Here is a 27,294-nt window from a genome sequence, read left to right as displayed (position 1 = left end):
CACTTACAAAGCTCTCAATGAATGGTGTCATTATTACTATCATATAGATTCCATAACGATTATATACAATTCCAACTTTGCCACTTTTACTGAATATTCTGGAATTTAAGTGGACAGCTATTACCAGTTAGACACAAGGCAGTGAAACTAGATATAGAACAAATATGTTCAGTTCCACTGGTTCCTAAGGGTTACATTTGAAGAAACCATACAAATATAAATCAGTTATTGCAAAGACACTTTCCAGCTGATCCAACAATGATAAATAGAAATGGTATCCCTATCTTTTTGAGTCTATAGGTAATCCAAGCAATCACTGGAAAATTGAGGTAAGGATGAAATTTTAGGTTTGACTTGGTTGAGTAACTATTTCAATTGCTAGTTCACTTTGTGCAGGTAGATAGAGATTGCATTTGTGTCTTGGCCTATGCATACTCTGTGATGTATGTGAAAAGCAAATTAGAAGTGGATGGGGTTTAAGTGTTTACTCTGTTCCCTTCCTTGAATTACAGGATGTTACCTTCAGGTTACTCAGTGAATTTGGATCATGCTGAAAGTTAGCACTGTTTCTTGATCAAAATAGACACCATACTTTAGCCCTTTTATGAGTGGAATAAGAATATGTAATTTCCCTTAGAAAAATATTTTTCTTTTGATGGACATTCAGCAGAAAGTTACAGCTGTATAAGCTATAGCTGTACTAACCATCAGGTGAACTGAAGTCATTTATTTTTATTGAAGCGCTATTGGCCCTTCAGAAAGAGTAACTCTTGGGTTAGATGTAGGCTCACAGTCTGAAATGGAATATCAAAGGCATTAATGTTATATTGGTGAAGTATCTAACCTTTCAGGTGTGATTCAAGTTCAAGACTGAACTTGAATTAGCCAGAAGCATACCTCAGTCTCTGCTTGGCTTGGTGGAGATCACACTTAGAGGAAAGTCACCGTCATCTTACACAATCATTAGCCTTTTCAGATCATTTCAATGCAGTTTCTCACAGAGTAAGATTTGCTAGATGTTCTTTATGTTAGTAACCTCACAGCGAGGTAGATGATGACATGGAGAATAAGGGCCACAATTTAAAGTGGAGAAAGAGATTTGGCTGGAGTGCCATGTTTCCTAAAGCAACTATACCAAGATAGTGCCAGTGCAAGGTAATAGTTAAACACACAGCTTTGGAGTCAGGTCTGAATTCAAATCTTTACTCTGGCAGTTTCTAGTGGTATGATCTTATGTGGATCTTCACCTTTCTGTGCCTAGATTTCCTCACATATAAAGTGGGAATGGGGACTTCCCTGGTGGTCCAGTGGTTAAGACTGTGTGCTCCCAATGCAGGGGGTATGGGTTTGATCCCTGGTCGGGGAACAAAGGTCCCGCATGCTGCACAGTGCAGCCTAAATAAATAAATAAATAATAAAAAAATAAAGTGGGAGTGACCACGGGTCATCCCCACAGGCTTGATGCAAGGATCCAATGAGAAAATATGTGTGATTGGTTATCTGAGAGTTGTTAACTGGATCGTTCTTATTTTATTTTATTTTATTTTTTGAAGCAGAGAAAGGGTAATTGCAGGGCCAGGCAAGGAAAATGGGTGACTCGTGCTAAAAAAAACTGCAACCTGGATTGTCTTTTTAAAGATAAAGCAATTCTTAGAAAATGGTATTCCCCTCCCCAAATTTAAATAGCCCATTTTTTTATAACTCACATGAAGTTAAGTCTAGATATGGGCTTTAGGTCCCAGGTGACACAGTTTGAAAGAAAATGGGACTTTTTTGTTCAGAGTTATGGGAAAAGGAGGACATATCAATAGACTACAGAGAAAGAATCCGGCATTCTTGGAGAAAAACTTCCCATGAAGCAGTGTGTTTTGATTAACAATAACAGTGTAGGCACACTGTAAAAAAACAGGCAAAATAAAAGAGCATCCATTTACAAGTAAGCATTCTCCCCACCTCAGACTCTCTTTGTCAATTTCCCTCCCTCTAGGTCTCCCAAGAGGCAACAAGTCTTAGAACTTCCCTTTCTATGCTTCCAGACGTTTCTGTGTCTATAAATAAGAAAAGTTCCTTTGCACATTTATTACATGCACAAGGACTCTGCCTTCACATAGCATATATTGTAGTGGCATCAACAGGCATACACATAAAAACAGATATGAGCCCACGTGGAGGGCTGTACGGAAGTCAAGATGACAGGTGATGAGTTTGGATTAGAGGGAGCAACGTGGAGAAGCCAGATGGGCGTCAGATTAGGGCAATAGTTCAAAGTCCTGTGGATTAGGTGTAGAATATAAAACACATTTCCTAGTTTATACCTGTTGTGCCAGCCTCATTATTAATAACCCCCATTTTACTCTCCCAAGTGTTCCGATTTAGATAATAATCACATGGTTATCATATGTGTGAGGGAAGGAGAAGAGTCAGGGGTGCAATTAGGTCCGTTCTTACAGCATCAACTGCAATAGGAAAAACAGAAGAGATCCTGAGGGGCTGGGGAATCTGGAATTTGGGTATGGAGATGTGAAATTTTAGAAGCCAACACAACAGTGCAAATCAACTATACTTCAATTTTACTTTTTTTTTTTTTTTTTTTTTGCGGTACGTGGGCCTCTCACTGTTGTGGCCTCTCCTGTTGCGGAGCACAGGCTCCGGACGCGCAGGCTCAGCGGCCATGGCTCACGGGCACAGCCGCTCCGCAGCATGTGGGATCTTCCCGGACCGGGGCATGAACCTGTGTCCCCTGCATCGGCAGGTGGACTCTCAACCACTGCGCCACCAGGGAAGCCCTATACTTCAATTTAAAAAAAAAAAAAAGAAACAGATACTAAATAAACATCAGGGGGAAAAAGAAGCCTATTAGCTAGAGATGCCAGGTAGGTATTTCTTATACAAGCCGAGAGGTTAGGGAAGAAGAGCTGGAGGTGGACATATAAGAGTCATCGGTATAGAGATACCATTTAAATGGTCAGGACAGGGTGAGCCCCCCCTGAAAGTGGGCATCCAGAGAAGAGGCCTGAAGACAGCCTGATGTACACTCGTGCCCCGGTCTCTCTCCTTCCATCATATGATTTTATGCATTTGTTTTATTTTCTTCCCAATTCTTGTCACTATTTGAAACCATTCCCTCCTCGTCTTGTACCTTCCCCTGCCTGCAGGCCCTCTGAGGGAGATGCAGCAAAGATGCTGATTTGCAGAGACCAGGCACAGCTTCACGCTCCCTCTGGATGCACCGCCCCTCGGCTCAGGGTCACTGCTCTGCCATGACCTTCAGTCGCGATGCTTGTCTTTCTTGGAGCCCTGTCATCTTTTCTCCAGGGCCAGGCTGCTTTGAGGACCCTGCTGTCAGCCAGCCTGTGGATGCCTGAGTCCAGTGCCTGACTGTTTCAAGTTCCCTCTCCATGGAGTTCAAGGAGGTAGCTGGACTCCTGTCCCCCATTCCCAAACAAGCCCTGGGGCCTGGAAGAGCCCGTGGAAGCATCCTGCGAGGGTTAGGATACAGGTTGGCCCAGAGCACACATGGAACCGTTTGGGGAGCTGCTTTTCATAACGTCACATTCCAACCATCCAGGTCTCAGCTCCGACCAGGCCCAGAGTTCTCTGTTACATAATCAAACATAGACCCAAACACAAATGGGACCCTCCCAGGCAGCTAGGTGAGGATCTAGAATACTGTCAAGACTGAAGTGTCAGGAGCTGGGACCACTTAAAGGCGAGTAGAGTGTTTGTATCTAACGCCTGTTTTGGAGCAAAGTGGAATCAGAGACTTGGGCAGGGCAGGGTCATGAGGCAGGAGAACAGTCCAGTGCAGGAAGAGCTTAGGAGGTTTTGGAGTCAAGAACCGGATCTGAATCCTAGAGATAGGAACAGTGGTCCAGCCAGCCAGGCAGAGCAAGGCGAGAGGAAATCGTGCTCAGGCACAAGAAGCCTTTTCTATCACACTCACACCTGTGAAGTGTGCAAGGGCACACGAGTAAAAGCACGAAGGCGGTACGGGAAGAGGAGCTGCAGGCCACAACCCACTTTTCAGGGATGGAAAGGTCCTATGATGATTAGGAAGAACATTCTGCTGGCCATTTAACACATGCCAAGGTGGCTTTTAAGGACTAGGCCATGTCTCTCTATCTCTCCTCACAAGTCTCATGATGGCCCTGGATCAGTACTTTAAGGAAATAGCCCACGGATGTCACCAGGGTGGACCTCTTCCCCGCATCACCCAGACACCTCTCAGGTCAGCCCTGAGAACCCCAGTTCTCAGAAGGGCTGCAGATGGGAAACTACAGCTGTAAGGATTTGGAGGCAGTAGATGTGTGGCCATTCTACTCATCTATTTGAGGATGCTGAGTGCCTGATGGGAGAAGCATAGTTTTTTTTAATTTTTATTGTATATTGGAGTCTAGTTGATTAACAGTGTTGTGTAAGTTTCAGGTATACAACAAAGTGATTCGGTTATACATATACATGTGTCTATTCTTTTTCAAGTTCTTTTCCCACTTAGGCTATTACAGAATATTGAGCTGAGTTCCCTGTGCTATACAGCAGGTCCTTGTTGGTTATCCATTTTAAATATAGCAGTGTGTACATGTCAACACCAAACTCCCAATCACAGTTTTGAGAATTTAAAAGGACACGAGACATAATGAGTTTGAGAGAGAGAAATGTTAAGTGATTTTTTTTTCAAGGGCACACAACCAGGTTTTTGATTTCAAGGTAGAGTGATTGCCAGCGGACAAAGCTCCCTTCACAGAATTGAGGTACTGAGGAGACCTGGCCCACCAAAAGGGCCGCCAGCCCCACTTGAGTCACAGCAGGAAACATGAGCAACTCCCCACCATTCTACTGTTTGAAGATTGGCCCTTTTTGGCTTTAGAAGTAAGGATTGATTGCTAAGCCCTTTCTAGTATCTGATTTAAGATTCTCCACCTCATGGTGCTTCAGAGAGGATGCTAAAGGTTATTCCTCATTCCACCAACGAATGACCTCTCGTCTGGGGACCCCTTCTTGAACCTTGGGGTGGGGAGCCAGATCCGAGACTGACTCTTGATCCTAAACACCAGTGTGCACCCTGGGCAGCCCTCCGCTCCCCACCAGGAGGTTAAGAATCCCTGTGTCCCCCATTTCCCAGGTGTGCCACTTTGGCTGCTGTTCACTAATTCTTATCCTACTTATAGAAACCCTACAGGACAGGGACTTCCTCGTGGCACAGTGGTTAAGAATCTGCCTGCCAATGCAGGGGACATGGGTTTGAGCCCTGGTCCAGGAAGATCCCACATGCTGCGGAGCAACTAAGCCTGTGCGCCGTAGCTACTGAGCCTGTGCTCTAGAGCCCATGAGCCACAACTGCTGAGCCCACTGCCACAACTACTGAAGCCCACGCACCTAAAGCCCATGCACCACAACGAAGAGTAGCCCCCGCTCACCGCAACTAGAGAAAGCCCGTGCGCAGCAACAGAGACCCAACGCAGCCCAAAATAAAAACAAATAAATAAATTTTAAAAAGAAAAAGAAACCCTACAGGACAAAGCCAGCCAGCAGCATTCCTGCCATGGCCGTGCCTGTGGGCTGTGAGCCTGCCTTCTGGTGATGCTCTGGGACATTGTCTCACTGTCTCCTAGGACATCCCACCTCAGACACAAGGACTGGGTCTGCATTCTGAAAACCACAGGACTCCTAGTAGATGGCAGCTCTTTCAAATATGAGCAGATCAGATAAACTAAATCAGGTTCTTTTTTGTTTTTCATAAACAATATTGCCTTTGAGGCTAACCCAAAGAAACTAGACCTGTTTTGTGTTGTTTCATGTAAGGTCTGGTAATGACATTGAACAAAGCTTTCTTGAAAGAGTTACCTCTCCCTGAGAATACCTTTTCCTATTATTTGCATGTACATGGCCCATGGCCCTTTGATTTCTTTTGCACATCTTGCTGCTGAAGTGATGTTGGAACAAAAGAAGTAATGGAATTTAAAACAAACTTGAACTTCACAGGAAAAGAGAAAGGGAGGGGATAGGAGTAGGCCACGTGTCTGCCATCCAGGAAGGGTCTGTAAGTGAAGATGCTTCTGTCTGCTAAAGAGCGAGAACCAAAATGGTCCCTGATTGATGCTGTGCTGTCCTCAGGGGATAGAGGGCAAGTATTCAGTGAGGTCATTAGCCATTGATTTACTGTGTTTCGATAATTCAGGTCTCAAAGGACCTTTGCCTCCCAGTTCTGTTCTGTGCGGATGACAATGATGAACTGGTAAAGCTGGAAATGACATGACTTTACATACCTAAGGTTACTACTAAAAGAAACTAAGGTCCAGAATATTTAAGTGACTTGGCCAAAGTCACACAGTCAGTGAGTGCCAGAAAGAGGACTAAAAGCTGGATTTTCTTACTCCCAAGCCATTGCCTTCTCCTCTACAGCACTTCCCCCACAAAAATAATCCTGATGTTTTTACCTCATGCCCTGTATGCACAAACAGGTTTAAGTCCTTACCCTGTGGAGTCACCATGGCCGCCAAAGGAGTCTAATTCTTTTATCCATATTTCTAAGTGGATGGAGGGGTGATTTGCATCATAGAAATTGATTGGACTTGCTGTGCAGTGGTTTCTGTACCATCCAGCAGGCCCAGGAGAATCATTATTATGTATTAGAGCAAGTGCGGGAAGTGGCTGAGTCACCTGTGGCCACATGAGCATCCAGATGACTGGGACCAACTCTGTTTATGTCTATAATGTCCTCTCTTCACCTAGAAACATAAGGACACTTAGTTATTTTTCCACTTGGTCGTGTTGGTGATGACAGGAATCAGATTAGAAAATATAGCTGTCAGAAAAAAAAAAGAGGCAAAGATGATACAGAATTATTCAACCAAATGAGATAGGAAGAACATAAACTCAATTTTGATGCTGTGTTTTGGCATCCTTATTTCTAGCTTTTCCTCACCTTGACTGCATTTCTGTTTATAACACAGAGGGGAACAAGAGGGAAATGTCTTATTTTTCTCAGTTTCTTAAGTATTTAGGAGATAACTAAATTATACATCTTTGGTTGGAGTCTGTCATTGTTTACTATCCTTGTTGGTGTTTATGTCAGACTTTATTCTTCTAATAAATGGCTCTGTGTTTATTTCCCATAAAGCTGTTTATCTTCATTGTTATCAAGGAACCGGTAACCTTGGTAAATATTTTCTTATACCTGTTTCAATCAAATTGATGAGTAAATCTAATTACCAAGATGGCTCAACTCCTGACAATTTTTAGTGAAAAGTATAATATGATTTGGATCTTGTTGGGTTAGAGAAAATCTACAGGAGCATCCTGGAGAAGGGATAGGAACCCCTGCCTGAAACAACAGGTCTGTACAAACCTGAGGTGGTCCCTATCTGCCCAAGGTGGTCCCTACCTCTCCCTGAGGTGGTCCCTAAGTCTTCCATTAGCATCACATCACTCTGCATTTCTAAGGAGCACAAAAGAAAGAGTCTGTTTTGTGATGATCTTCTGCTGCAGTCCCTAGATTCTCTACTCAACTACATACAAGACGTGGTTTGAGCAAGGTCTGTAGCTTTCCCTCTCATTTATACTCGGTGCAGTTAAAATCCCAAAGACAGAAGAGACCAACTACAACAGCAACAACTTCCATATTTGGGCCATTTTATTAAGAATGTTTATGGGCTTCTGTCATTAGTTTGCATTTTGGAAATCCAATAATACTAGTGTGAAAATAGTTGAAAGTGGGACAATCGTCTTTATTCAGAAGTCAGTATTTCTGATTTTCATGTCACTTAAGAAGAAATAGAGACATGCCTCTATTGACAAAATTTGGCTACATGCAAATGGTCATAGCATTTTTTTAAACTTTACAGTGCTTTTCCCTGGTCCCATAGTTATCATCTATATCTCAGAAGCTGGTTTTTCCATATTTTCCAGGTATCTAGATCATCTGTTTTTCCCCTGGCAGGGCAGATTTTCATATCCTTCATTAGTCCCTACCAAAACACAATCCTTTTCCTCCTCAAAAGAAGTATGGGTAAGCTTTGCTTACCTTATCACATGTATTACTTACAGTTTTCCATAAATTTTCCCATTAGCTGGCTGAATTTCTCAGGTTGTATTTCATGCTTTTAAAAAATCTCTGGATTTAAGATTTTATTCACTTATCAACCCTTTATGGAGTTTCCATTAGATAGTAAGCTGCAGAGAGCAGGAAGGTGTATATATTTTTTCACTACCATTGTTTCAAAACCCAGAGCTAGGCCTGGAACAAAATAAGTGATCCGAGATATGTGTGGAATGATCACGGGTCACTGGTTGAAGGCAGCTTTATTCTAGGTGCTGGGGACACCAGGGGAATCAAAAATAAACCCAATCGTGCACTCAGGGAGCTCACTTGAGCGAAGTGGAATGCAAGTTGATCATCAAAATAAACATCAACTTGCAAATGTTGTGACAATGCCGTGAAGCGAAGGTACGAGGAGCTGTGAGGATCTGGACTCGAGGGGTCATCTCTCCTGGAAGAAGAGGGAGAAACTTCCTGAGGAAATGGCTTGAGTTAAGACCAAAGGATGGTTAGGCACCAGCTAGAGGAAGAGGAAAGGAAAGAGAGTTGCATCCTGTTTAGTTTCATCTCAGTTCTTTTCTTTTCCTCTCACTGTATGTTCCCCCTTGGTATCTATCATTATAGCCTCTTCCTATTTTTCCCACCACCTTAGTTTGCTCAATACTCATGGATTTCCTTATGGGTCTGAAGTGTATGTTGGTCTCCTTTTAGAAACAACCAAAGCTTACTTTTCTGTTAAAAATGCCAGTAATTATTTTAGAAACTAAGGACAGGATATCAAAGAGAAAAATGAATTGACAAGGGGAGCATGTAACAAGTAAATATATAACAAGTAAATAGCACCCCTATTTACTCTAATTGGGGTATGCTTAGGGACATGCCGTATGACAGGTACTTAATAGATTTTGATTGGTTGGTCAGCTGATTGGTTAGTTGCTTGGCTGGTTGACTGAATGGCTGGTTGGCTGGCTGGCTGGCTAGATGTTGGTTGGTTAGCTAGCTGATTAGTAGGTTGGCTGGCTGGCTAGCTGCTGGCTGACTGGGTAGGTGTTTGGTGATTGACTGACTGCCTGGTCGGTGGACTGGGTAATCGGTGAAAAAATGAGAGAGGGGTAATTTAGCTTTGGTTTTAAATTCAGACTTAATTTTACTCAGATTCTGACTGACCTGGCACTAACTCTATGATATTAGACAATTTACTTAAGCTCTTTAAGTCTCCATTCTATAAAATAGTATTTTTCTCATAGAGCTGTTGTAAGGATAATAGTGATACAGCTTACAAAGCTTTAGTATGGTACTTAGGCTAAATGAACTCTTCATTAGTATATGCTCACTATTTTAAAGAAAAGAAAGAAGCTAGAGTTTTATTTCCAAAAGAAACAAAATTAGTGAAAGCAGATGATTATTCTTTTTAAATGTTTGCCCTATTTATCTTAGTCCTTCAAATATGTTTCACTGCTGCAAATACACTTCTGTTACAGACTAGAAATACACATACCTGAGAAGATTACAGTAGGTGGAAAACTCATAAGCACACAAGCAAACCATTTTTTTCCTCGACAGATTAAAACGTAATTCTCTCCCCACCCTCTTCCTCTCCCATTCTTCCTCGTGGCCCTATTATTGTATTATTGTAGGGTGCATTAGGATACTAACTTCCTCTATTAAAAAAAGGAGTGCATAATATATTATTTCTTAACGTGGGTGATGATGGTTACCCAGCTGTTTGCTTTATAACTATTTGCTAAACTGAATATGTATGATTTATGTATTTTCCTATGTGCACACTCACACTTAAACACACAAAAGAGGTGAAATTGGCATGTAACAAGGTGATAGGATAGGATAGTACAGACCAAATATAAACCTAAGTTGGGTCTAGATAAGCAAAGGAAATTGCTTAAAAATTCCAAATTGAAAGGAATATGCAAACAATATACCCTGTGAACAAGAGATAGAGATTATTGCAACTACTCCAAATTGGCTATCTCCATGCCACAAATTGAGTGGCTAGAGTGACAAGTTAGGGAACTGTTTGTTTGTCTGTTTGTTTTGCTAATCTGCGTGGATGTGACCTGCGCTGGAGTCACTGTGGGGCAGGATTCTTCATGTCGTATTCCACTTGCTTAACCTCAGGCGTGAAGAGCTTCTCTCAGTGACAGAGCTCTTTAGTAGGCTGTGATGAGTCAAGTCCCTGTGCACAGGTATCACTGCCCCGTCTCTTCTAGCCGTCGTCATCAACATTCCTTCCACTTGTGCATGACTTCAGACACAGCTGCCCTGGTTTACTGAATGCTATCAGACACAAAGTTAAGAATGACAAGTCTTTATTACTAACAAGCAGCTTTTGGTTTTTCAGCGCCGACTGGGAGATGCAGCAAAGAAAGCAATCAGCAAGCTCCAGGTCAGGACCATCAAGAAGGGTGACAAGGTAACAGCCTCTTTTCTTTTTGGCGAGGGGCTATTCAGAGAAGCTCCCGAGTTTCCTAGCAGCCAGTGTGGAAAAGAAGATGAGAAAGGGAAATACATGCTAATAGTTCTCCTGTGAACATCTGTTATTATACCCATCATTATTGAACATAATTTAAAGCAGTTTATAAAATGCATACTATAGGACAGCAAAGTAGTTGGAGGAAGAATTGAAAAGTAGGTATAGGAAAAGTAGACGCAACCAGGATGAAATCACTATACACATGCATTACCTGAAACATCTAGCAGAAATGGGTCCCCAAATTTAAGTTGAGGCTCTCCAGCAAGCCAATGCAAAGAAGGAAACAATATTCAATATTCAAACAAGTCTAATTACCTTATTCCAGTGTCCCACAAGATGAAAACAAAATGGCCGTTGCTGGTATTACAGCTTGAGAAAGTTTTTCCATGAATCCTTGCAAGGAAGATTGTTATGTGCTGAGTGATGTCCTCCGCTTGAGTCTGCAGCAAACGCAAGAAGGATATTTAGTCTCTCTGAAATTGAGTTTCTAGAACCCCAACGTCAAGGCAACAATCTCTCTAGCTGTAGAATGATGACATAAAGCCAAAAGCAGAAGCATATCTTAAGGAAGGACCACAAAGTAGGCCAGTCTATGCCCACAAGCCTCTCAAGGCCTCTGTTCTCCCCAGGAGAAATTTTAGAGCAGTGAATTGCAGTACATGGGTGTGGGGCTCCTTGGGGCATCGTAAGAGATTCACAACTCTACTTGTATACGGTATTGTCTCCAGTATGAATAATTGATTAGTCTCGCTAATTATGTGCTGCTGTTTTCAACTATATAAAAATACTGTTGAGCTTAATAGGATAAAATTCATTTAAAAGTATCACTAAATAGAAAGTATATTTTTTCATTACTTTTTTATCCTCCAACAGGATAATAAAAGAACAAGGACTATTACATAAGTAATGTATTATGGGATGTTGAAAGAGACTTATTACTTGAAAAGAAAGCTGGAACCACTATTTAAGAGTTGTATACATTAGATTCCCGAGGAATGGATAGATTAAATATCATTTTGACAATTCTCCATGAATAGTATTTCTCATCCTCGAGACTTTGCTATGTCACCTCTGATGATAATAAGTAGCATTATTAGTAATGGTACATTCAAAAACTGTTCCCTCACAAAAGCTCTTGCAGTGGCACCCGGAAACAGAAAGTGGAGGTTGGAAGGAATAGAAACTAAACCAGTGTACAATAAATTATGGATTAAGAAAACGAGCACCGAGACAGTTGAAAGCCTTGCTCCAGGCAAGCTCTCCTTTGGCTTGTTATTTGTGTGTTTACAGGAGTTGAAGGTAGGAAAGCAGGCTCATCTGTGCTGTCTCTGTTGCAGGAAACCGAGCCTGATTTTGACAACTGTGCAGTTTGTATTGAAGGGTACAAGCCCAACGATGTGGTCCGGATCTTGCCCTGCCGGTGAGTGGCTAGGCTGCCTGCTTTTGACTGGGGCGTGTGTGGAGAGTGTCTGCTAGCCTCACTGGCTCCGACCTGCTCGGCCTAGCCCTGCGAGGTCAGTCTGCCCCAACGGTGCCATATTCGAATAAGAAACCACCAACCAGCTCATTCTTTTTGTATAACCTTTCTCCTTGAAAACATTTTGTCTTGTGACATCAGAAATATTTTTCCGATCCTCTTTGCACCAAAGGGAGGAGACTACTGCTGTGACCTAGGATCTCGTGTACACAGTTTGATGATGTAGCTCCAAGTTCAAGTTTTTTTTTAACAACGGATCTATAATATTCAGCATCATACTCGCTTTTACAAGTGCTAGTTTAATTCAAATAATAAACTCTTCAAAATGTTTTCTGAATGATCCTGAAGGGATCAGCAACCAGAATACAGTCAGGAGGCAGTAGGGAGCCAAAGGCAGATTTCATTCCCCTTTATTTTTTATTGACAAGAAGAGAATGTGACAATCACCCCCAAACTTCTAGAATCTAGGGGCGGATGCCAGCATGTGTAGTTGGAAAAACTGCCAACTGGTGATTCTCATAGAACCCTAATCCCTCTCCCTCAAGTGAAATTCACCGTTAAGGTGTCTAGATTCTTTTTATACAGTTAACATTAAATAAATTTAAATGTTTCAATAAAATAAATATTTTAAAGTTGCCTAAAGCTTTTTTAGTGTTTTTGCATCTGTGCAGGTGTCCTAAAAATAAAAAGTAAATACTGCCTTAAACAAAGAGTCTTCACTTAGAAATACTGGCTTTAAAAATTCTAACAGTATTTAAGGAAATAAAGTAGAATACAGTCACCACCAAGATATAAAACAATCCATTCGGTCATAAAACAATGTGATGTTAAGAACTATTTATTAGAAACACAAAAGAAATAGGATATGCCTTAGAGGAGTTAGTTTAATAATCTCAAAGTGACAAAATCTCAAAGTGACAAAAAGGAACAAGATACTCAAATAGATGCAGACACTCCAAGGGGAGTGGATTGTGCTTGAAATGCTCTCAGGCAAAGTGATCAGTAGGAAAACCAGCCTGAGGAAAGCACACTCTGGTGGCCCCAGCTGAAGCCTTCAGGTGGGATTCCCTTTCTTTAGTTTATAGATGGTTGACTGTCTCTAAGAACAAATCATAAATTGGGACACATAAAGACTTGGCAGTGTCCTTCATATGAGGGTACTATAGATAAATTCTCTCTCTAGACATTATACTTGGTATTTGCTTGGTGACTCCTAGAAATGCTGGCCAAGAATGGCAGTATGTGAACTACAGACAGCCTCTCCCGCTAGCATCTTTCCTCTCTGCAGCATTTTGTTAAGAGTTTTATAAAGCCTCATAGCTATGCACAAGGAAAGTCTTGATTTTACTTTCCTTTGGAGCTGGCTTAGAGCCCTGTGAGACTCCTACTAATTAAAAATATCCAAAGCTAAAATTAAAGGTAAATAATATCTTTTCCCTGAGAATCCAAAGAACTTTACAAAAGTAATTATGGAAAAAAACCTAAAAATAGAACTACGATATGATTCAGCAATCCCACTACTGGGCATATACCCTGAGAAAACCATAATTCAAAAGGACACATATACTCCCAATGTTCATTGCAGCACTATTTACAATAGCCAGGACATGGAAACAGCCTAAGTGTCCAACGATAGGTGAATGGATAAAGAAGATGTGGCACAGATATACAATGGAATATTACTCAGCCCTAAAAAGGAACAAAATTGGGTTATTTGTAGAGATGTGGATGGACCTAGAATCTGTCATACAGAGTGAAGTAAGCCAGAAAGAGAAAAACAAATATTGTACAATAACACATATATGTGGAATCTAGAAAAATGGTACAGATGAACCTATTTGTAGGGCAGGAATACAGATGTAAATGTAGAGACCAGATATGTGGACACAGTGGGGGGAAGGGGAGGGTGGAACGAATTGGGAGATTAGGTTTGACATAAATACACTACCATGTGTAAAATAGTTAGCTAAGGGAACCTGCTGTATAGCACAGGGAGTGCAGCCTGGTGCTCTGTGATGACCGAGATGGGTGGGATGGGGGGTGGTGGGAGGGAGGTCCAAGAGGGAGGGGATATAGGTATACATATAGCTGGTTCACTTCATTGTACAGCAGAAACTAACACAACAAATTGTAAATCAATTTTACTCCAGTAAAAGAAAAAAGAACTATATATAGGCTTACTTTAGCTCCATCATTCATACTGTATAAAATAGCTTGTTCAATTAGAGCTCTTTCATGAGTATATTTCATGTTACTGCATATAATTGCTGGAGGCTGCATAATATCTAAGTCACAGATGTACCACAATGTAGTTTACCAGGCCCCTGTTGTGGACCATTTGGCTGATTTCAGTTTTTAATTATGACAAATTACATTACTTTAGCAGTATTTAAATTGTCATGATATATTATTCCAGATCTGCTTTTATAGTATATTTTTTAGAAATTTTAACGAAGACAAAAATAGCACGTTAGTACTTGTCACCAAAAAAAAAAAAAAAACTTTGGGAAGTTTCATCTTATTTATGCTAACACTTGCCCTAGGCCAATTTAGTTTGGCCTCAGGCTCCTCCTTTTTACATCATCATTTGCTTCTCAGCTCATTTCTTGATTCTTTTTGCTTCAAGTTCCTCACTGTACATCTGCTTTTATTTCCTTCCTGTGGGCCCTGCTTTAAATACCAAATACATCGAGCATTACCAAACGCAGGTTGTAGTTGCTGTTTGATCTTAAACTAGACACACAGGCCTACTCTTTGAAGAGCTCATCCAGTTTTTCCATGTGGCTTTTAAAATCAAGATATTTATGCCTGTTGCTGGTTTCTGCCAGACAGTTTGCACTAATGGATGTTATCAAACAAAGGCACTGGCATTTGCTTTTTTGCTAGATAATTTCCTCTGGGGTATTATTAAGCCTTTGCTCCTATGAACTTCATAGTCTCTCTTACCAATTATTTCCAGGCTGACTCATCCACAGAATTCTTTGCATCTCCTTGGAGTAAAAACTGTTTCAAAAAATGTTCCAGCATATTCTTTCTTCTCTCACACTCTTCTTTTTTTTTTTTTTTTTTTTTTTTTGCTGTACGCGGGCCTCTCACTGCTGTGGCCTCTCCCGTTGCGGAGCACAGGCTCCGGACACACAGGCTCCACGGCCATGGCTCGTGGGCCCAGCCGCTGCGCGGCATGTGGGATCTTCCGGGATAGGGGCACGAACCCGTGTCCCCTGCATCGGCAGGCGGACTCTCAACCACTGCGCCACCAGGGAAGCCCTCTTCTTTTTTTTTTTGCGGTACTTGGGCCCCTCACTGTTGTGGCCTCTCCTGCTGCGGAGCACAGCCTCCGGACGCGCAGGCCCAGCGGCCATGGCTCACGGGCTCAGCCGCTCCGCGGCATGTGGGATCTTCCTGGACCGGGGCACGAACCCGCGTCCCCTGCATCGGCAGGCGGACTCTCAACCACTGCACCACCAGGGAGGCCTTCTCACACTCTTTTCGGTGGCCTCCTAACTCCTGACATGCTGGGTGCCTCTCTTCTCTATGGTTGCCATTTAGGGTGTCTTTCCAAATCACCCAGTCCCGTACCATGACTTTTTCAAAAACATTCTCTTGATTGTGTCCCTTTTAAAGACACTTGCACAAATTAGGATGAATTAATAAGTGATTCTTCCTCTTTATTTGTAGTCATGGTGATGAATAAAGTTAAACTGTGCACATATTCATGTGTCATTTCTCCCCCATTGTTCTTTCTTTGTCAGGGTCCTTCTCTAGCCCTTGGAGGCAAGCTTCCCCATTGGGTGAGCCTGGACACCCACGTTTCATGTGAGGGAGGGACCACAACAGCACACAAAACATCTCAGGTCTAACTTTTGTGGTTTGGATTTGATCCTAATATACCACTAAGATATTTTCCAAGGAAATGTGGTTTTGCCATAGCATACCTATGCCAAAACATACAACGCACTGCGTTTTAGGGCTGTTTTTTGTGACTAAGATCTGTACTTGCGATGATGATTTTTAGCCACAAAAGATATCTTATTGAAGTTCTGTTGTCTTCTCTTGTCCAGAGAAGAAGTAGGACTCTCTGATTCTTCTTTGGCTTTTACCCTACGGTGTCCCCACTGTCCTTCAATGGTTATTCATGTCAAACTATTTACCCAATTTCAAACGCCGTATCTCAGAAAGAGCGTGATCTCCTTGGGCAGAGCAAAGGTCCTTGTTTGTCATTTTTTAAAAACAAAGCAATGTATACATCCTTTCTCTACGTGCGTATACAATTCTTCCCTATCTCTAATTTATCACTAAAGCGTTATCACTAATTTGGGAAGATATTAGTTTCTACTACTGTCTTTTCCTTTGTTTGCAAACTCTCCCCACAATTTAGGAAAAAGTATGAAAGCTCCTTGGCAACAAGCAGGCCCTTGACATAACCTTTTTAGTAACTAAATGCTTTATTCAAAACAACAAACATTTCTTTGGTAGCAACTGTATACCAGGAATAGTGTGAAGTACCAGAAATGAAAAGATAAATGGCATGTTCCCTGCTGTAAAGGAAATCAGGCTAGTGAGGGAGAGATAGGAATTCAAATAAGTAATCACAATACAGAGTGACATATATGCAGCAATAATAGCAAAATGAATTAAAAATTTGGAGGAACTAATACCAGGCACAAGGAAGTTAAGGAAGGCTCCACAAAAAACAAATAAAATAAAATAAATAAAAATAAAAAAGAAATGTCTTCATATTTTCTAACCATGGTTGTTTTTCCCATTATATCCTCATTATAGAAAATTTGTAAAGAGGATAAATATTTAATCATCTGCGTAACTCCCTCATATAGGGAACGACTGCTAACATTTTTATAATTTCCTTATATTTCCTATGCCTATTTTCTGCAAGTTTGAGATACTACTGTCAACATCAATTAATACCCTGCTCTCTTTTAATACCCTGCTCATTTCACTTAACATTAAAAGAATTTGCTAGAGGGCTTCCCTGGTGGCGCAGTGGTTGAGAGTCCACCTGCCAATGCAGGGGACGCGGGTTTGTGCCCCGGTCCGGGAGGATCCCACATGCCACGGAGCAGCTAGGCCCGTGAGCCATGGCCGCTGAGCCTGCGCGTCCAGCGCCTGCGCTCCGCAACGGGAGAGACCACAACAGTGAGAGGCCCGCGTACCGCAAAAAAAAAAAAAAAAAAAAGAATTTGCTAGAAATAGGACTAAGTTATTTGTTGCTCATTATGACCTTCCTTTGGCCTCTGACTCTGTAGGCAGAAGCTGATCAAAGTCTAGGTTGAATAAATCAACCAAAGACGCTGCGATGTTGGCTCTTAAGTCCTCAAGAATCAGGGTCTTGTGCTCGTTTCGGCAGCACATATACTAAAATTGGAACGATACAGAGAAGATTAGCATGGCCGCTGCGCAAGGATGACACGCAAGTTCGTGAAGCGTTCCTTGTTTCATGGGGTACAGGGCTCTAGTTTGGGGTGATGTAAGAATTCTGAGGATGAATAGTGGTGATGATTGTACAACAGTGTGAATGTACTTAATGCCACTGAACTGTACACTTACAAATGGTTAAGATGGTAAATTTTATATTATGTATATTTTACTTTACCACAATAAAAAATTAAAGGAAAAAAAACCCAATGCAGCCAAAAATTAATTAATTATTTTTTTAAAAAAAGAATCAGGGTCTTTTCATGGGCCAGTCAGAATTGTCCTCTGGGGTAGAACCGGAATGTGTCCTAACTCGCCTTAGCTCATTCCATAGTAACCCGTCGATGAGCTATTCAAATTGCATCATCCCCAGCCCCCTAGAGAGACAGAAAAACAGTTTCTGACAGACAACAGAGTTTGGCTGGGTACTAATGGCCCCATGGAGGCAGCATGTCCTGCTGGCTTGTTATTGTCACAGTTGGATTACAGATAAAATCCTCTAATGCTCAAGTCATTGTCTTTGGTAGCCGTGCCTCCAACTTTTCACCAGTTCCTATACAAAATTCTCATGATTACAAATTAGCTCCTGTAGTTATGTTTTGTAAATAGTGCTTCTTGGGGGGAAACTATAGGAGGCAAGTGCTGTGGACACTGCCTGCCCTTTTAATCAGGACTTGGTGCATATTTCGGAGCCGGGAGTCCAGGTCAGTGAACGGCTCTGCAAGTCCATGGCTTGTTGGGCTCCGCCCTCTTCACAACAGGATTCAGTTTTGTCCTGAGCAAGCTTACCTGGTAGAGCATTCTGAAAGGCGGGGTGTGTGTGTGGTAAATATATATATAGCATAAAGTTGATCATTTTAACTGTTTTTACATTTATATTTCAGTGGCATAAAGTATATTCAAATTATTGTGCCACCATGAGGACTGTCCATTCATCTCCAAACTGAAACTCTGTAGCCATTAAACAATAACTCTCCATTCCCCCAGCGTGGAGTTTTGTGTGTGTGTGTGTTTTAATTTAGGCTTGATTTTTTATTAACAGAAGAAAATGTCAGTGAAGGAACTTAGGGTTTTTTGGGGGTTTTTTTTGGTTTTTTTGCGGTCCGCGGGCCTCTCACTGTTGTGGCCTCTCCCGTTGCGGAGCACAGGCTCCGGACACGCAGGCTCAGCAGCCATGGCTCACGGGCCCAGCCGCTCCGCGGCATGTGGGATCCTCCCGGACCGGGGCACGAACCCGTGTCCCCTGCATCGGCAGGCGGACTCTCAACCACTGAGCCACCAGGAAAGCCCCCAGGAACTTAGTTTTGATTCAAGAATCTAATTTAAGTTAGCTAGCTAAAAATTGATTTTTACGTATTCAATTCGAAACCTGATAGTGAATGATAATTCTGTATATATCTGGTATTATTGTTATTGCTATTATTACAATACTAATATGATGTTACTCTTACCATCATTATTAGAACTGTTACTATTCCTATTACTATTCCTAACATCATTACCACCATCCGTTCTTTCCTGGCTTTCTGAAGTAGCCTTCTCACTGATCTCCGTTTCTACTCTTGCCCCTTAGTCATTCATTCTGATTAGTCTATTTTTAATTATCCAGCTAGATTGGCTGGACTCCGGGTACTTTTTTAGCGAGCACAAATTTAAACTCATTAAGTGTATCAGAAGTATGACTAAAAAAACTGTTTCTTTATGAAGATTAATTGAAATATACTTCAGTCCTTCTGTTTCTCTAAAATGTGTTTCTGTAACAAGGTAGATTCACAGAAAATTAAGAACGTGCACTATTTCATATTCGCTCCTTACAAGAGAATTGAATTGGCTGGTGCAATTGCCACTGATTTTATCAGGAATACTGTAAGAAGCAATCTTAGGAAACTTGCCATTGTGGCTCTTGTTAGGATTTTCTACTCTGATTTCATCGTGAGGACTCACCAGAGCAGTTCACATATGGAATACCTGCATTTCTCCTGAGCAAAGGAATGTTTTTATATTGTGGATACGAAACTGTGCTATTTTCCAGATTTTTTTTTTCTATGTTTGTTGATAGAAAGCCAACAGCCAAATCTGGAGCCCATTCCATAGCCAAAACGGATTTTTTTTAGCTTCATCCCTGACTCTGTTTTATGTCTCTATTCTTATTTTTCTTTCTTCTTTTGCTTTTATGGCATCTTTTTTGATATCTTTATCTCTTAAGGTCACCTTAAGTCGTTTCTAGAATAAACATTTTCCATGTGTTTAAAACTTTCCCAATAATCATTTTTAATTGGTGTATAATATCCCCTAAGTCATAATTTATTTAACTCTTTTTGGACATTTATGTTGTTCCCCCTTCCATACCCACATACTTTTTTTTGCTATTATAAATAGGGCTGTGATAAATTAGCTATGTGTGTGTAGACCTTAGTTACACTTTGGATCATTTCTTTGTTTCTAAGGCTACAAATTCAAATTGCCTAGTTACTTTCCAGAAAGTGGTACTGAAGGAGTTTTCCAGTCAGTCATATCTAAGAAGAATATTCCAAGCAAAGTGGTAGCCTAGAATTGTCAGAATATAATGCACGTGTCAAGATAATGGTAGAGAGGTAGGATCAGATCATTTAGGACCTGAATGCCCAGCTGAGGAGCTGCGGTTATAGCCAAGTCCTGGGAGACCAGCTGATGGGTTCAGCTTGTGCTCTATACACAGCACACTGGCACATGTGGGACGTGGCTTAAAGTGATGTGAATGGAGTCAAGGGGACCAGTTAGGAGACTGTGGCAAAGTCAAGGCAAGAAATACTGGCAGCCTGACTTGGAGTGCTGGCATTGGGCATATAGGGAGAAGGATCTAGTCAGGAGAGATTCTGGAGGTAAACCTAGCATGAGTCAGCCATTTGGAATACTTGAAAATAGCTGCCCCTGTCAGATGGTGACTCATAGATACATCTATATTTGTTTGCAATTAAAACATTCTCATATCTTTCCATTTGGATTCTAAACAATAGAAAAAATCCAGCGGTTAGCACACTGTTATTCAAAAACTGTAACAGAAGAAACAGATTTCAAATGCTGGAACAGATTTTCTTTCTCACTCAAAAAAAAAAAGGAAAAAACTTGAAGACCAGCTTTGGCTTATCTTTTTAAAACTTTCTTCTGAGTTATTCATCCCAAAACAATCCCATAACTGGGTCATTTAGTCAGAGTTCCATTTTAGATAGACAATTGTTGGATTCTATATGTAAATGCTATGCTACCTTTCCTCTTTCTCATCTCTCTGTTTTAGAAATGAGGCTAAATTTCAATTGTATCTGTGTAAGAGATCTCTTTAGTAATTCAGGACATAGAATATATCATACTGTTTCTTTTTTCTTTCTTCTTTGAAACTTGAGTCTACATTTTTACAAAGATCAGAACATGACTAACTGCACTGGTGCTGAAAGAGATGAAATGGAGATTTAACACAATAATATGCCAGACTGAAAAGAGAAACCAGAATAAATAGTTACTGTTAAAGTACAGAAAAAATTAATAGAGAAGGACAAATAAAGCTTGTATGTGCAAATCGGGGCAATACATACCCTAATTTGCAAAGGAATTTCTAATGACATTCCAGTTAGAGAGATACTAAAAGGGATAGGCCTGGAGATTTGGAAAAGGAATTTTTTAAGGCTGTTGAAAAGTCAAAGCCTAGATTTGGTCTTCTAATTCAATGAATTCAGTGGAGGTCTGTTACATACCACGTATCTACAGTTGACAAGAGGCTTATACGTCATCTTTGTCCATCTACCCAAATAACCAGCTACTTTTCTTTCTCATTTGATGTGACTGATATATGTATACTTTTAACATGGACCTACTTACTGACCCCTCAGATCCATTAACAATGGATCCATTAACAATCCATTAACTCCTGTCCATAAGGACAGGTGACATTTTCCTCTACAAGAGAAGCAGCTCTGGGAGAGACCTAGTAAAAAGGTACATGGCAAACAAGAGGGATCCATTTATAAAGCTTTCTGAACAAACACGAATCCTAAGCCTTCCAGAATGACTTGCCTGCCAAGGACCAGCCTCCTTAAAATCAAATTAGTAAGATTTACGGAGCTAATATAGGTGAGAGCACCGTGCCTACGTGACAAGTGCGTTACCACCAGTGGCTTGCATCACATGGGCCTCTCTCTCTGCTTATTCACTGTGTCCTAGAGAGTTTCCTTGTTCCCATTGGATGCTTCCAACCAAACCCACCGGGGCAGTTCACAGCCTCCCCTGCTTCTCCTGAAACTTTGATGTGGGATCCAGGTCTTGGGTCCTTTAATGACGACTGAAGGCAACATCACAGTTGGACTCTGATATTCATCAGTGAACTTAGGGGCTCTCATTCACTCTCCCTACCAGACACAACATGATCATAATAAAGAACATAACATAAAGAAGAATTATAACCTGATGTAGAAATGAATATCATTTTAATATTTGAAAACAAACATCACGAGTTTTATGGAAAGCCCAATAAAAGACACTAGCCCCTTAGGGTTTCTAACCCCAGGACCCATCTAATTTTAAGATGAGTCAAATGAACTGAATGTCTGTGTGAACAGAAGATTCCAACCTCTTTACGGGTAAAAAAAAAATTTACAAAACACTCTAATGTGATCAGGATTCCGACTCTGAGCCTTATAACTTGCGAAGTGGAAAACAAAGGGATGCTTTCTAGCCAGGCAGAAATGGTCTGTCCTAACTTTACCCTGTTGTGCCTGTTACATATGCTTGATTAGGAACAGATTTTTTTCCAAGTTCCCTTTTTTAAAAAAGTGGTGAACATTGGCTGATTTTCATAAGATTTGACTTACTCTTTCATGCCCATGTTATGCAAACTGGATTATTGGTCATTCTTTTCTCTGCCGTTTTATATTTCTAAAATAACTATGAGTGTTTCATTGCTAGTTGTAAGAAATTTTGAAAATGGTGAAAAGCATAAAGAAGTAAGGAAGAATAATAATCTCACCACCCAGAAATAATCATTATTAATATTAGTATATTTAATTTTTATGATGTACGTATATATATAAGCATCCCATGTATGTTGTTAAACATTGTAGAGTCAGGCCAGTAATATAATTTTTATTCTACTTTCTCATCTAATATTAAAATGTAAGCATTTTCCAGTAACTTTAGAAATTATCTTAAAATATTTTAGTGGTTGCATAATGGTCCATTATTGGAGTTTCTTTAACTGTCCCCCCTATTGTACAGCATTTAAATTGCATCCAGTTTTCATCATTATAAAATCATGATCTCAATTGTTTTGGTTTTTTTTTTCTGTGTTTATCGCTTAGGATATGTTCCTAAAAGTCAACTTCCTGGGTCAAAAATGCTTTCCAGAAGATCTTGATAAGTTTTGTCTAACTGCTTTCCTGAAAGGTGGTGATGATTTACACCCCATACTAGCAGGATGTGCTTGCATTCATGTTTTCTTGGAACCAAGAAGTAGTACCATGTTTAACCGTCTTTCTCATCTAGTAGCCAAATACAAAGGTAGCACTTAGCTTTAATTCCCATGTCTCTGATTTCTCTGAGATATTATTCTTGACTAAGCTCTTCACATGTCACATCTGTCAACGAAAAATTTTCACAAAGTGAGAGTTGTGAGTTCAGTTTTATTTGGGGCTTAATGAGGACTATAGCCCAGGGAACAGCCTCAGATACCTCTAGGGAACTGTTCCGAAGAAGTGGAAGGGGGAGGTTAGAATATATGTGATTTTGGTGAAAGGGGATACGTGCAATCAAGCACACATCTTAGAAGAAGGTTGCTGCTGGTCACAAGAAGGTGGCTGCTAGCCACGAGGAGCAGATGTCTCTATTAATGATTTTAGTGCTTTTCTAGAGATGAGAAGATGCAAGGAATTGGGCTCATAAAATCTTCTCCTGAAAATATCTAACTGTCTGAAGGCCTGTTCTGCCAGTTTTTCCCAGAGCACAGAGTGCCTCATTCCTGGTCTCCACCCCAAACTCCTTTCAGGGTTTGTTGAAGGTCAGCAAGTAGCTAGTGACTTCATTCTTTCAGAACCAGATGGCAAGCAACAATTTTGAGTTGGCGTATCTACTGTAAATGTAAATCGTCATTGATGGTAAGATGCTTCCTGATTTCAGAGATGTTAAAATGGGGGAGGAAAATGATACGGCATAGAACTGATAAAATGTGGTATAACTATTTTTAACATTTTGTTTTCATGTTTTGGTAAATAGTGTTTTTCTCATTTAAATATTTTTGGTTTTTATGATGCTTTTGGATTAATAGAAAAAAGTTATAAAATTTATGAATTTTTATCTTTATTTTTATCTCCTCTTCTTTCATCTTTCTTTACCCCCCAAAAAATAATAATAAAACAACTGAGCAATTAACTGCATTTTTCAAATTTCTCTGAAATTTATGTTGGTATAGGCATCTCACTCAATAGTCATTATTTACAAAAACTGTTATTTTAAAAACTCATTTTTTCAGGAACATAATTTTACGTACTCTGCCAGATTGTTATATAGCATGGTGGGAGTTTAAAGTGGCACAACTGCTTTGGAAATTTGTCAGTTTCTACTGAAGTTAAACATATACTATCCTCTAACCTAGCAATTTCACTCTTGGATATATACCCAAGAGAAGTGAATGCATACATTCACAGAAAGACTTGTACAAGAATGGTCATCATAGCACATTTGTTCATAATAGCCAAAAAATAACCCCAAGGTCTAACAAGAGAAAAATCTGTCAATCAGTTGGGGTACAATCATACACTGGAATACTACTCAACAATAAAAAGACCAGCAATCGATGTACATGAAAGCACAGATGGATCTGAAAAAAATTATGTTGAACCAAAGAAGCCAGGCAAAAAGAATAGATACTTTACGATTCCATTTATTTGAAATTCAATCACAAGCAAAGCTAATCTTTGGTGACAGAAGTCCTAATGACGGATTCATGGCAGGGAGTGGATATCGTCTGGACAGGAGCAGGAGAGAGCTCTCTGGGGTGATGGAAACAATGTATATCTTCATCTGGGTAGTGTGTACATAAATGTATACCTACTTAGAAATCATCCAGCTTACGTAAGATACAGTATATGCATTTAAAATAATGAAAGAAAATTTTACAGTACCAAAGAAACTACATTGTAGACTTAAAGAAAAACGTTCACTTTGTACATTAGTCAAAATTATATAAAATTTAAGTTCAGAGTTTGTTGATGGTGCATTCTAACCATTTTTCTTTGATTACTTTGGATTTTTGTGTATGAACTGCCAAAAATTAGTTATCACTTCATCTAGGGGATTAAAGGAAGGAAACATGAAAGGAGATGTGGCAGCATTGATAAATGTCTGATGTGTTATTTTCTGTTATATTTTCGACAGAGCAAATGCTGCCTTCAGAAGGATGTCTTGAACTCTAATAACCTTGTTAAATGTGACATTCTGACTTCAGATGTCCTGATCCCCATTTATGTTCATCAACTAGACACTTGGGACAAATGCCAACCAGCTCTGCTACCCCAGCCAGACAATATAATTAGACCAGGGTCAAGTTTTAAGCACAGAACTTCCCTCTGCCAGACCCCAAAGGAATGAGACACTCTATAAGAAGACAATTCTGCAATTCCCTCAGAACTTGCATTCCGAAAGGATCGATTTCTTCCAGTTGCTAAAAAAGAAACTGAGTTCCATAGCAAGAGGATCTGATGCAGCTTCTTAGTTCTTTAAGTTTTGTTGGTTTTTCTTTAATGCTACTTAAACCCAATACTATGGACAAATGGCTGAAATAACTGGCCATTTATTATAATACTTTGAAAAGCATTCTACTGTTTACAAAGCTCTTTTACATATACGGTCTCATTTACATCTCACGGTAGCCTATAACAGAGTTAGGGCAGGGACCATTAACACCTCTTTATTTAACTAAAAGAAAACCTTAACTCATAGGGTTGTAGGGTCCAAAGCACAGGGAGGTTTCTGACTTCTAGACCAGTACTCTTTCCAAGGTCCTGGTACCACTGCTAGCCTATTGACACCTTAGCCCCACCCTTCCCCTGCCCCATGAGAGTGCTCTGCCATACGCTCAACTCTCTGGGGCTCTAGTTTTGGCTAAAAGTCTGCCTCAGAAACCCCTATCTCACTCTAAGCCAACGTCTAAGAACCCCCAAGGAATCCAGATCAACTCTAGCCCAGCTTTAAGGGATTTGCTTTCTCCACAGTGATTCCAATCTTGTTATCCTGGGCCTGAAAACAGACCAGCCTTTTTCACAGAAGGGCAGTGTTTGTACTACTGAAGTGAGCCATAATTTACTTTATTGCATTCTTTTATTTTCCCCTTCATCAGGTAAAACTGCTAACATAGCAGATTAGCTTGCCAAAAGAAAGCAATTGTATTTATAACGACAGCCATGATATGGTTACAATGGTTCTGTGTGACAGCTCTTTTTCCCTTTCCTTTTCCTCTTTCTCCTTTTTTTAAAAATGATGTTTACATAACCTAAATAGGGAGCATCGGGGATAAATGCAGCTTCTCAAAATTGGTCCAAACATTTCAGACCAAACCCAATAGCAGAGCCAGCCCTACAAAGAGGCACTGGGCTGGTTGGGCAGAGTTTCTGGTAGGGAGAGGCTGGTGTCTGCTTAACTGTCCTCCCAACGCTGCATGACCACTGCATGGCCACCCCTGCAAGGACTTTCTGTATAGGAGACATAGGAAGATGAGACACCACGGAAGGAAGTAACTTGATGGTGAGAAGTTCATGATCACAAAGAATGAGGGAAAGTCTGGCTCAGGTCCATGTGTTTTTCAAAGTTCTCATTGAATTGACCTGATTTTAGGAGCAAGGGTGGAGTGAAATCCTACTTAAGAAAATCAATGAGGGCACTTTAGATTTCCTTCCTCTGGGTAGGAATGAAGTACATTTCCCCTAAGCAATATTCATGACACTGTCTGGGCTCCGTTGACATTCTGTAAGTGTCATCACCAATGCCATTTTGGTCATTCTAACCAAGTAATGCCTGTGCCCAGATCCATAAATCGATATTCTCGAAATGAGATTTGCATGGACGGAATGGCCTGGTATGATGTCTACCAGGCAGTCTGGGCAGAGCATGGGCTCACCAAGCCCATAATGTCCTCAATAGGCCCCCAGAAGAAAGCAGAATTCTTTCATAATTTAGAGTCCATAAAAATTAAGGAAAGTGCTTCCAGAGTAACCTCTACCATAGAAAACTCACTTGCAAGGAATAGGAGCTAAATTGCTGTTAATTAAATAATGACACTTTAGCTTCTTATTTTCCAGGTAATTTTTTTGTAGTTTTTTTCTTAACAACCTGAATTTATTCTCACTTTGAAGACATAAATCTAAAGTGAAATCTTTTTTTTTTAACTGGATCAAAAGAGTTGTGCATTTCAAAATTGATTCCACTCTGCCATATTGCCTAACCAGATCAATTTACAATCCCACCAAAAGTATATAAGACTGTTTACACCATTGCCAACATGAGCAATGATCGAATTTAAAAATAAATTCCAATTATGAACAAGAGTGATCTTCTTTAATTTCCATTTTTCCTATTTTAGTTAGGAAATATTTTTACAAGTGTTTTGCCACATTTATCTGAAGTCTTGAAATGAGTTTGGGCAAAAAAATTAGCAAGAAATATTTTTTACCAACAGTATAATTGTCTATTATTGAAAATGTATTAGAACAAACAAAATAATTTTTAAGTTGTCTGGACATAAGATCAACAATCAATGGTTACCAATTCATTGGAATGACATTAGCTAAGCAGTAACAAACCTTTGTCCCTTTCTTCCTTTTTTTCTTTCCTTTCTTT

The 27,294-nt window shown here is 40.3% G+C and overlaps 1 protein-coding gene across 4 annotated transcripts in view; it reads left to right on the top strand.

Moving 5' to 3' along the window:
- The window catches only part of RNF150 (ring finger protein 150), a 251,688-nt gene that overhangs the window by 160,393 nt on the left and 64,001 nt on the right, over positions 1–27,294 (top strand). For all 4 annotated transcript variants that reach the window (XM_081246923.1, XM_081246926.1, XM_081246924.1 and 1 more), the window contains exons 3-4: positions 10,398–10,469; positions 11,867–11,949. In XM_081246923.1, coding sequence (XP_081103049.1) covers positions 10,398–10,469; positions 11,867–11,949 — 155 coding nt within the window. The remainder of the gene's footprint in view (positions 1–10,397; positions 10,470–11,866; positions 11,950–27,294) is intronic.

Source organism: Mesoplodon bidens (genome assembly GCF_964165515.1).
Source record: "Mesoplodon bidens genome assembly, chromosome: 1".
In the NCBI taxonomy this organism is placed as follows: domain Eukaryota; kingdom Metazoa; phylum Chordata; class Mammalia; order Artiodactyla; family Ziphiidae; genus Mesoplodon; species Mesoplodon bidens.
Note: the sequence above shows the minus strand (reverse complement) of the source record. Positions and strands in the feature narration are given on the sequence as shown.